Source organism: Anolis sagrei, chromosome 3 (assembly GCF_037176765.1).
Source record: "Anolis sagrei isolate rAnoSag1 chromosome 3, rAnoSag1.mat, whole genome shotgun sequence".
NCBI lineage: Eukaryota > Metazoa > Chordata > Lepidosauria > Squamata > Dactyloidae > Anolis > Anolis sagrei.
The window spans coordinates 200,034,809-200,046,971 of NC_090023.1; the positions used below are offsets into that span (position 1 = coordinate 200,034,809).

Consider the following 12,163-nt stretch of genomic DNA (forward strand, 5'->3'; position numbering starts at 1 on the left):
TTATTTTTATAGATGCAAGCAACCCGGAAGTTAGCAATAAACAAAAAAAGGCACACTATGCCTTTGAAAAAAATCAGAAAGGAGTCAGTTGCTTCTTGCTGTACTTGGCTTCAAAAGACAAACAGGGTAAGAGGTCAGTTTCCGCTGCATGAAACAATAGATTGCTTCAAGTTCCAATGACTTTTCACAGAATATGATTATTTGTGGTAACCTGAATAAGGAAGGCAAAATCAACACCCCCTCCCCAAATAAATCTTGCCAAGGAAACTTCATATAGGTCAGTATAAGTCAGAGAAAAACATGAAGGGACACAACCACAACAATTCTCTTGGGCACACTTTTAGGAATTTTTTGATCAGACTATTTGCTTTATGCTTTAGTATGCCAGGCATACCTATTGTCTCTACAGTTTTCAAAAACATGTTGCTAAATCAAACACTCAAATGTCATGGAATGCTAAAACTCAATACTCAAAAGTATGGAATGCTAACATAAAGTACTTAAAATCACGGAATGCATTTTATTTCTGTACGGTTGTTATTCTAATCTTCAGATAAAAGACCTTTCATAGTACGAATATATGGACCATAACCTTCCTTCTGTGAAAGGAACAGAATTTTCCCAATCTTCCCCTTCACATCACACAGATAATCATTACCTTTATGCTCTACTTACAAGCATCACAGAGGTATTGGGCTGGCCAATGCCAGATATAGGATGCTAGTTAGATGAGGGATGAAAAGAATATTTGGAATTATCTGAATCCCAGATGAGAAAGGGGTTTCCTGAGTGTTATGGAATGCTGACAAGGAGAATCATGGATGGACAATTTTAAAAGTTTTCTTATTTGTTTATTTATTTATTTGGGGCATATTCTGCCTGATGTTAGGTTCTGATATTATTTTCATATGTGGGGTTATTTTGGCATTGAATATTTTCCTTTTTGTATGTTGGAATCCGTCCTGAGTCCCCTTGGAGAGATAGGGTGGAATATAAATAAAGTTATTGTTATTATTATTATTATTATTATTATTATTATTATTATTATTATATGGAAAATACATGCAGGGTTATTATACAGAAATTGGGATTTAAACCAAAAGTATTATTATTTTTCTCTCCAGACAACAAGATCCCCAAAGAGAAAACATGATTTTTTTCAGCATTTCTGAATAGAAAATCCTGTTTTCTGCATGCCGAAAACACCATGTGTCGGTTTTTGAAAGGAGATATGCTGAACTATAAATAGTCCTTAAAATCTGCAGTATTGGGGAACTTTCTCACAGCAGAGAAGAAAATGATTAAATGAGGCATTCTTGTCCATAAGAATGACCTTTACAAAAATCCCTAGTCTAGATGGCTCAATGGTGTGACTGGGAGAAAAGGGGTCCTTCTTACGTTCCCTATTCCTTGTGACAATTTGCTTTTGAAGCACATCCCAGTTTTATAATAGGGCTGAGATGTGGCAGGAGGGGACTTCGGTTTGAGAAACCCCAACACAAAGCTTCCTTGGTCTTGTGGAACTGCTTTAGTTGTGTGGTTCTTTGGAGACGGGCCAGAAGCTGGGACTTGGCAGTAATTTGCTATGTAGATGACCTCCTGCAGCTGCTTTGGTGAACAATGTAGGGAGCTGTTGTAAACCAGCACGACACCACCTAGCTTCTCACAGGGCTGCTCAACAATACTCAGCTCTGTCTTTCTTTCTTTGGGTGACGCTGTCTGGAGAGACGTGGATCAACTTTAGAGACTCTTTCTGACTAGATTCAGCAATTTCTTTTGCCACTGGTTTTGATCAGTCATAAAACAGTGCTTGGAGCAGTTGTACATGCTCTTCACAATGTCCAGATACAATACAGTGCCTTCTTACCCAGTATTTTAAACTTTTTAATCCTTGCTACTGGCCCTGCTCACTGTGATTTATTCTGTATTTAAATGATTGTGATTTTACATTGCTTGATGTGTTTATATTGTTTTTTGTATTTTTTGTATAATTTATTGTCGTTGTATGCTGTTTATTTGCATTGCTGTATTGTTGGGCTTGGCCTCATGTAAGCCTCCCCAAGTCCCCTTGGAGAGATGGTGGTGGGGTATAAATATAGTTTATTATTATTAATAATGTTGAATTGTAATAAACAACCTCATTTTCCTTCACTTTGGGCATTTTTATGGAGGATTCACAAAACAACATTTTGTTATATGTTTCTCTCAATGTGATAATGGGTTTGTAGCTGTTTATATACTAATATACATTAGTTGGAATTTTCTCTATATATACACACACACATGTACACACACATACATACATTTAAGTCAATGCAATCAGCTGGCTTAAGCATGCATAATTTGTGTTCATTCATGACCAGAATGTGGAAGTAAACCCCACACAGTTCAGTGAAAGATACTTTGCAGTTATGCCCTTTTTAGATGGTGTATTTTGATATCCTGCAGGGCAAGCCCATTCTGAATAAATTCTGCCAAGAACATCCTGTGATAGGTTCACCTCAGGGTTACACAAAAGTCCAAAATGACTTGAAGACACACAATAGCAAATCTTGCATTGCATGATTTCAACTACATGATGTTGCTGTCAAGCCTTGACATAGCCACTTTCTGGCTAAGGGAGAAGAAATGTGTTCAGGAAGCCCCTTTTTGCACTGGGGAAAAGCAACTGTTGCTACTCTCCTGGCTCCCCAGTGATTCACTGGAAATATGGGGAAATGACCTTATTTCCTCCGCTCTGGCCCAGCTGCAAAAGTGTTGCAGAGCTGGATAGGAGTTGGCTAGGATCTCTCACAGTACACTTTATGGCACTATATTACACATCCCCCTACCAACCCCAGAGATTACTTCGGTCCGAAGACCAAATTTTGCTTGAAGTCCCCAACATCCGGGCTTATCATCTGTCCTCTACTAGGCAGAGAGCCTTCTCGATTGTAGCCCCTTATTTATGGAATGCCTTGCCAGTTGAAACCCGATCTATCCGAGACCTACTTGCTTTTCAGAAAGCCTGAAAAACCTTTCTCTTCCGACAAGCTTTCGATGGGTGAATAACTCGGGACTATGTCTGTTCTTGTTTTTATTGTATTTTAAAGTTAATTGTATTGTTTTAATCTAATGCTGTAAACCGCTCCGAGCCAAATTGGGAGTAACGGTATACAAGTCAAATAAATAAATAATAAAATAAATATTGGGAATGCTGGGATTTGAAGTTTAGGGAAGGACATTTATGATTCTCAGTCAGAGAGTTCTTAGGTCTCACTAAACTACAAATCCCAGAAGCCCACAGTCATAGCTGTTAAAGTGGAGCAATAATTGTATACCATTGTGATAGGGACCCCATTAGTCTTCCCCCAGGCAGTAAATAACAATAGATGGATCCCTAACATTTGACATATACTGGTATGGTTGTAGATGTTGAGGAAAACAATAGAGAACAGCTCATTGCACAACATTCAAAATAAGAAATATGCCTGAGCAATTTCAAATTCCACATGTCAGTGTCACCGACAGGAACTCTACTAATTTTGTAATATACTATTACATTGTTTAAACATCAGTACAAGTATGTAGAGCCAGGCCTCCACTTTAGAAAGAAAACAAAGACATTGTTATGGAACCAAGCTTTTGACTAGTAAAGTAACACAATACAAGAAGTAAATATGGAATATGGGTAATCGACATCTGGAATGGCCCAGCCTACAAGTTTGGATCATGTGGTTTTAATGTTTTTAGTAGGTGTCTATGAGTTTGGATCATGTGATTTTAATGTTTTTATTAGTTGTTTTTAAATTTTATACTTCATGTTTAAATGTCCTATTGTCTTATGATGAATTTGTCCTATTGTATTTTATGCTTGGTCATATGCTGTTTTGTTTATGATTTGGTTTATATATGTAAGACATTGAAATTTGTCATTATTTTTTGTAAACCACTTTGAGTCCCTTCAGGGGTGAGAAAAGTGGTATATAAATACCGCAAATAAATAAATAAATAAATAGTTGAGGTTAGGAGCACAGGACTGCAATGGAAGTGAAAAACCATAAATTTTGCTACAGAGTTGTTCTATAGGAATTTGTAGGTCTTCCTGCTGAGCTCTATCATCAACCTCTGCTGGAACCTGAACATAGAATTGGAAGGAATATCTAGGTTCTCCAGCATGACTGATGGGAGTTGACTATGGAGTCACATTGGAGGAACTAGAGATTTCTGTTGATTTAATTTTATTTATTTATTTCCAGTATTTCTACCCCGTCTCTTCTCCACCCCTGAAGGGGGACTCAGGACAGCGTACATTGGCAGCGATTCGATGCTGTTACACATAAACAATTAAATACAATAACCATTAAATACAAAAAAACCAACAACCATCAAGCCATTAAAATACATAAAATACATAAACCATTAATTAAAACAGTACAAAAACATTAATTAAACAATTTCTAGGACTTCATCACACAGTTTTAGTGCTCCGTTTCCATGTGCTATGGAAACAGAGCCCCACAGAGACCACCACATAATTTAGGGCACCTCCATTCCTGCAGTGCATGGAAACAGAGCCCTAAATTCGTCTTGAAATGGCAGAAAGGGGGAGAAAGGCAGGCATTGATGAGGTAAGGACATGGGATGGCTGGCCATCCCAGAAGATGAGGAAAGACAGGGGTGAATGGAGTAAGATGGTTCCCTCCGCTTTCCCACTGGTCATGAGATGAGGACCCTAGAGATAACATTTTAATAAAATCTGTGAATAATCACATCTGCAAAAGTCAAAACACAAATGTGGAAGGAAGTCTGTACACAAAAACCCTAGCTTTCAAATGATGTGTTCAGGACTGAGGAGGCAGAGTTGTCCTTGTTACAATCTCTACTGGCCTGGTTTTTATTCACAGTGAATTTTGCTTCCTGTAATGAGGTCCCATTGAAATCTGGATACCCAGGTTCCTCCTTAGTACTGCATACATGTGCCTATGAATTCATGAATAAATGCAATATGTTCCTCCTCCAGTTGCAGATGTCCTGAACTGCAGGAAGTTATATAAGATCATATTAAACTAAAGGAATACAGATGTGTATGATGAAATAGTTTGAAATTAAAACCAGAATTGGTGGGTTAACAGATTGGGTTTATACTGGAAAGATAGTTAATCAGTAATGCCATTTAGAAAGCAAAATCCATTTGAAAAATGGAATGCTCAAAGTGCATTGGGAAATATAGTGTGATGTGGATTATTGTAAATGTAAGCTGTATACGGTAGTTACAATTCTGGACATGACGGTATAAAACACTTTCTCATCTTCTTGTATGCTTTTCATAGACCCAGTGCTTCTCAGGTCAAACTAGCAAGCAATGATTCACCCTTGACTTCAGCTCATTTTCTTTCTCTTGGTCAAGAGAGAGAAAGAGAGAGAAAAAGAGAGAGAAAAGGGAGGGGTGGGCGGTCGATTCCAGGCATGGGAGCTTCATTTGGAGCCAAACAGTAATTTCTTTATAGCTTTACATGACTCATAGGAAAGAATGTCTCATGGGGATAGTAGCAACAAAAACAAAACAAAAAAGGCAAAGTAGAGAGGATCTGTTTTAAAAGACAAGGACTAAGATAACTGAAGGCATGACATCCCTTTAAGATTAAATTGAACTCCAATATGAACATTAGCACTAAGGTCAGCCTCACTATTAGCCTCAGGCAGCAGACTTTCGTTGCCATGAAAATGCAGCAAACTGTTAGTTATTAACTTTATTATCCCTTTATTTTTACTGCCACAGAGGGGGAGAAGTGTTGTATGTGTGTGTGTGGGAGCATTTCTGCTTCTGGTGCCAAAATATCTTGACTGGCTTGAGTGTTGTGCATGAGGCAACTATGCAGTCTGTCTCGGAGGGCACAAACGGCATTTATTGCTGATCTGCCTTGGACAGGATTTTCTTTCTCCAGTCCCCATCTCTTTCTTCCCCTAATGCTCTCTACACTACCATGAAATTGGAAATAAGAAGATGGGAGTCACAGCAAAGTCATCAGCTCCCCTTGGTCCCCAAGCCAGGGACCAACTGAGGCTCATTTATACTAAGCCAAATGCCAAGGTGCATGTGGCTTTTGCATTATGATCTATGCATATTTTTGGGTTGCCAGCTACAGTTCAGCTCCTTGACAGAACAGACAGGGGTACAGGTATTCTTCCTCCCTTTTCCTTGCATCCCCAAATATCCAACAATGCGGTAAGTTAAAACTTCACTGAGTATTTAGAAATATTTTTTAGGGATCCAAAGCAAAGTTACCAAGTGACCGCAGACACAAAGTTCTAAAAGTAAATGATTTTCCATCTGTTTTCTTCAGCAAAGCTAGAAATTTGGGGAAATCTCATTGGAGGGCAGAATTCCATATTCTCTCCCATCCCATAGCTACACTTCTCAAACTGCTCAAAACAAACTGCCTCCACCCCCCCCCCCCCTTTCATTTTTAAGGTCCAAAAACAAGCACATGCATGTAGGTTCATGTCAGATGTTGAAATCTTTTTGTCTGAGTGAAGGAATGATGGCATGTGCTTTCACCATGCAACCCTTCTCATGTATCTATTCCATTCCCTGGAAATCCATAAGACATTGCTACACATCATTCCTATGAGTTTCTGACTCTTGGAAAGTGGCAACTCTCTGATGATTCTATCATGAATTTTTAAAAAAATAGTTCAGAGAGAGTTTGTTTTTGTCTTCCTCCAAGGCTGAGTGAGCGTGACTTGACCATGGTCAACCAGTAGGTTTCCATGGCCAAGTGGGGATCTGAAACCCGAATCTTAGTCCTAATGCAACACCCAAACCATGACACCACACTGGCATGAGCAGAGTTTGGCCTGGGTACTGCATGAATGGAAGACCACTAGAGAAGACCAGAGATCTTTAGGGAAGCCTGAAACTGGCAATGAATTGGCTACCAGGGGAGCAGGGTGCTGGCCAACTATACCTAAACATAGCACCCCAAATGCCACATAGCTGATGCTTTGAACCATCCTAAGTGCCTTTGGAATATCTGTCTGGAAGAACACACAGCTTGTACTACATACAGATTGACCATTCTGATGGTTCAATATGTAAAATCTTTGTTTAACATAATTATTTCAAACTACCTTTAGGTTATGTATATGAGGTGTATATGAAACATAAATGAATGTCATGTGTAGACTTGGGTCCAATTTCCAAGATATCATGCATATGCAAATATAGATTTTCAAGAACCAAAAACAAAAACACAAAAACCCAAACAATACTTATTTTCAACATGTAGGCTGGATGCTGGGACCATGGAGAAAGACTATCTAATTATTTACACTAGATGTATTAAAGTAAGGAGATGGAGAAGGCTCATATTTTCAGAGCATAATTACACAGCACATTCAGAGCTCTTTAAAGGAAGGTTGAAAAAAAAAAGTAGGAAAAAAATACTATAGATGTAACTACCTGCTGAAATATGTGAGGATGGCATCATAAGATGGAATTATCTGGATTTTGGGGTTTTGCTGCAAGAAGACCCAGCAGAGTGTAGTACGCAAGAGATGGAATTCGTTGAAAGTAAATAACCTGTGAAGGAGGAAAAAAATATTTAGGACTTATCAGTTTAAATAGTATTTTAATAATCATTTTCAATAGTTACAACATTGTGTTGTTTAAGTGTAAAAACCATTCACAGATTCTGCATCCACAAATTCCATCATGCACAGATTGAAAATAGTTGCCCACCTCCCAAAAATCCATAGCAAACCTTGTTTTTGCAATTTTATATAAGGACACTGGAACCCCCAGTGGCGCAGCAGGTTAAACCGCTGATCTGCTGAACTTGCTGACCAAAAAGTCAGCAGTTCGAATCCAGATAGCAGGGTGAGCTCCCGTTGTTAGGCCCAGCTTCTGCCAACCTAGCAGTTCAAAAACGTGCAAATGTGAGTAGATCAATAGGTACCACTTCTGCAGGAAGGTAACAGCACTCCATGCAGTCATGCTGGCCACATGAACTAGGAGACGTCTACGGACAACGCCGGCTCTTTGGCTTAGAAATGGAGATCAATTCCACCCCAAAGCGTCGGACACAACTAGATTTAATGTCATGGGGAAACCTTTACTTTTTTATAAGGACACTATTTTATATTTTATATAATGGGGCTTGAGAATCTGTAAGTTTTAGTATCCTTGAAACAAACCCTAACAGACACCAAGGGCCCACTGGACACTGAAATATACATTATTTTCTTTCAGTATTTATGTACATGTTTTATAAAAAGCACCAATCAGCTGATGAGCAAAAATATAAGCTTTATTTCCTGATCACTACTGGGAAATGTAGCCCATCTCCAATAGAAGATCCCACATTGGAGTATAGAAAATATTGATTTCTGAATTAAACACACTTGTATTTCTAATGTAAGTGTTTCTTGGAGATATATTCTATTCATATGGTCCCCTACTAACTGAGCTGGTTACCTTTTGAACTAATCTATCTGGTGAAAAATTACCTTCTGGGCTCTGATGAAATAGCCTTTGTAGATTGGAGATGAGAACAGGGTATGTTCAGATGAATTTTTACATAACATAATGAGGCAGAGGCTTTTGTAAGGGTCACATGGTGGCAAAGAAACTTTAAAAGGACCGCTCTTTAAACTTTGTGGAAGGAAACTAATTGCTTTCGGAGAAGGGCAAAGCTAATGAATTCCTCAGATAAGACAAGAGTCTGTTTAAGGTTTTGAAGCATGGAAAATGTGTATAGCTTTCAGCAGCATTTTGGAAGTTTTCTTTTAAAGCTTATAGAAAAAGGGATCTTTGCAAAAAAAGAAAAAAAAAGAAAAAGAAAGAAAGAAAGAAAGAAAGTAGACATTATGTCCCAGTGCTATAAATATGGATTTTAAACAAGACATCGAGATATATAGCCACCCCTGGGAGCTACCAAATGATTTAGTGGTTTGAAAAAAATGAAATCTAAAATGTATGGCAGGGGAGCAATAATAATAAGGGAAAAAACTTGAAGGTCTTTCCTCTTATTATGCATTGGTACTACAATATGTAGTCTTTGACCTTGTCAGCCACCTGGAGGGGAAAAATCAAGCATTGTTTTTGCCCTCTCTCTCCTGAAAGCCTTTAATACGTTGAACACCAAAAATAATTAAACTATTATTAGGGGTTACTTGGGGAAGGGATATAATTTAGTGACAGAATGTAGCAGCCCCCAGACTCAATCCCCTGTATTTTCAGGCATGGATAGAACAGACGCTACACTTAGGGCTGTGGCTGGTCAATGGACCAACAGCCTGGCTCCGTATACAATAGCTTGAATCAGTCTAGATCAGAATGATGCAGTACTCCAGATGTTGAAGTGCAATTCCTAAACATTGGCTATGATGTTTAGGCCCACTGGAGGTTGCAGTTCAATAGTATCTGGATAGTTGCATGATTCCCCTATCAGCATAAATCTGATAGTCCTAATAAAGTCGTAGTAAATGGTAAAGGTCTCCCCTTGACATTAAGTCTAGTCGAGTCTGACTCTGGGGAGTCGTGCTCATCTCGATTTCTAAACTGAAGAGCCAGCATTGTCCGTAGACATCTCCTAGGTCATGTGACTGGCCTGACTGCATGGAGCGCTGTTACCTTCCTGCCAGTGCAGTACTTATTGATCTACTCACATTTGCATATTTTCAAACTGATAGGTTGGCAGAAGCTGGGGCTAATGACAGGAGCTCATTCCGCTCTGCGGATTCAAACCACCAACCTTTCAGTCAAGCAAGTTCTGCAGCTCAGTGGCCCCCAGAATCAGTATAGTGTGGTGAATTTAGATGAGAAAGTTGAACCCCACTTTGAACAACTCTTATCAAGCAAAACCCATGGTACAGTTTCCATAGAGTTGTTGTCGTGACCCACAGAACACAAAAAGTCTAAAACAGCAGTTGAAGTACAAACTGAAGGTATTTTAATGTAAAACAAACTTAATATGGCACTTAAAAGTCAGTGCAAGCAGTTCAAGGAGCGTTATCAAACAGGAACACAAAACGCTAGATAAGCAGGCTTGAGTTGAGCCAAAAAATAACAGAAGATACGAAGAGCAAGAAGCAAAATACAAAACAAACAGTCTTTAGACGTTGCAAGGCATGAAGTTGAATCCAGGAATACAAACGCGTAGTCAATCAGTCCAGATGGTCAAGAAGCCAGAAGTACACTCACGAACGAGGTTCCAAGGTCCGAAGCACGGCAGGGAAGCAGGATACTGGAATCCAAAACAAGATTAACGGCAGACAAGAACACCCAAACAACGCTTTGTCGTCTGCAAAGGAGTAGGTCCCAGAGAGCTTGTTTTATTCACTATCCGAAGAATGAGATTCATTGCTCGCATCTGATTCTGCTCCCGCAGCTGAAGCATCTATACCACGCCAAGCCTGCCACCTTTGATCTAGTGCCTGATCCTGCCAGTCAGTACCCTCATTCCCATTATCCCTAAAACCTTCAAAGTCATCGCTTGATGTTGCTTCATTACAAATGTCCCTGATGTTCTGAACTAAGGTCCAGTCCACAGCCTCCTCCATCTCATCCTCACTGTCACTGGAGTTATCTGCTGTGTCCCTAAGTCTCTTGGACATAGTGTCACTCTCACTGCCAGAGTCACTAGCCACTCTCTTCATTCCCCTGTAATCTACTTGCAAAGCCTCCTCTGGCCTGAACCCTGCGAAGCTTTCTTCATCAGAGGAAGCCAGAAAGATGTCTCGAATACGTTTCAGCTGGCGCTGATTCTCCTCTGATTCTGCCTCACTCCTTCTTCTCCTTCTACTATCAGTAGTAGGTAAGGTCTCAGAAAGCTGACTCACAACAGTTGTGATCAGTCAGAAATTACTTCAAGGCACACAACAAGTCTAATTAGGGTAGACTGCCACATCAACAGCACTTATATGCATGCCAAGTTCCCATTGATTCAGTAGGCCTAACTGAGATGGACAATTAACCTAAGTTCCTAGGAAGTATGGCGTTTATAATCTGTATTGTTTGGCTAATGACATTCTTACTGCATGGTTGCATGTTGTGTGTTATAGGTAAAAAACAACACCATTGGGTTAGATATAGGACAACCACATATCTGATACCAAATGCACCACCAACCAGATGCCTGCTATTCCAAAAAAAGGGGTGGGGGTGGGAAGGAGGGGAATTTTTATTGAGCCTTCAGTAAATAGGAATGGGAGGTTTTAACTTCATTATAGCAGTCCCATCAGAGATCAAATCCCTGAGCTACCATTTGAGCTAGGAATTAAAAAGAACTCCCACTGGCACTAATGGGAATTGGGTTTTTTCCCTCTCTGCTGCTAATAATGGACCTGAGAAGGAGGTCTATGTATCATGATCAGTGGAAAGAATGTGCTGACATTCCAATAAAGCCCCCCCCCCTTTTTATTTTTTGGAAAACCCATCGGTTTTTAAATAAAGCTGTTAGTGCCATTTCTAACGATGCCCTCAGTTTCATCTAGCAAAAGGAAAGCTCTTGGAATTCCCCATCTGAGAAAGGCATGACTATCATCTCGTCCCCTATCACCCACCATCCTAATGGATAAAGCATTCCTTCTCTCCTTTGGACTTTACCAATTCCTCAAATTGCAAGGGGGAAACCATGACTTAACACCTGTTTGATTAAAACTACAATTCGGCATGCTTCCCGTGGCATAATTCCAATTAAACTCAAGTCAACTTACATCACGTAGGATGCTGCTGAATGTAAGACATTTCAAAAGGCTTTCTTTTAGGACGTGAGATCATTTGACCCAAGGGGGTGGTAAGTGGAATTTATATTTGAGTCAGATGCATGCCCACACAGAAAGAGGGTGTAATGTGGTGGTTTAAAACACAAGTGTTAAATTAGGAAGGAAGTTCTTTGTTCAAAAGTTCACTGCATTAAACATCTATTCTTTTTGAGAATCAGTTCCCACATCTGTAAAATGGGGACATTTGACAGAGACTAATCTAAATGTCATGTAAGGATTACCAAGACAATACAGGTGGTCTAACTACCAGGAAAAAATATCTATATAAATGCTAGCCATAACTGGTATACACCATATTAAGCTATTACGTTCTTAACATCAACATATTCCAAAGCTTCCAACTAAAAACAATAATATCAATATAAACTGAATGAAAACACAATCTTTAAAAATC

The 12,163-nt window shown here is 39.3% G+C and overlaps 1 protein-coding gene across 1 annotated transcript in view; it reads right to left on the bottom strand.

Annotated features, from left to right (window-relative positions):
- BTBD16 (BTB domain containing 16) overlaps positions 1-12,163 on the bottom strand; it is a 71,222-nt gene that overhangs the window by 22,581 nt on the left and 36,478 nt on the right. The window contains exon 11 of the mRNA XM_067466328.1: positions 7,445-7,564. Within this exon, the coding sequence (XP_067322429.1) occupies positions 7,445-7,564 (120 nt within the window). The remainder of the gene's footprint in view (positions 1-7,444; positions 7,565-12,163) is intronic.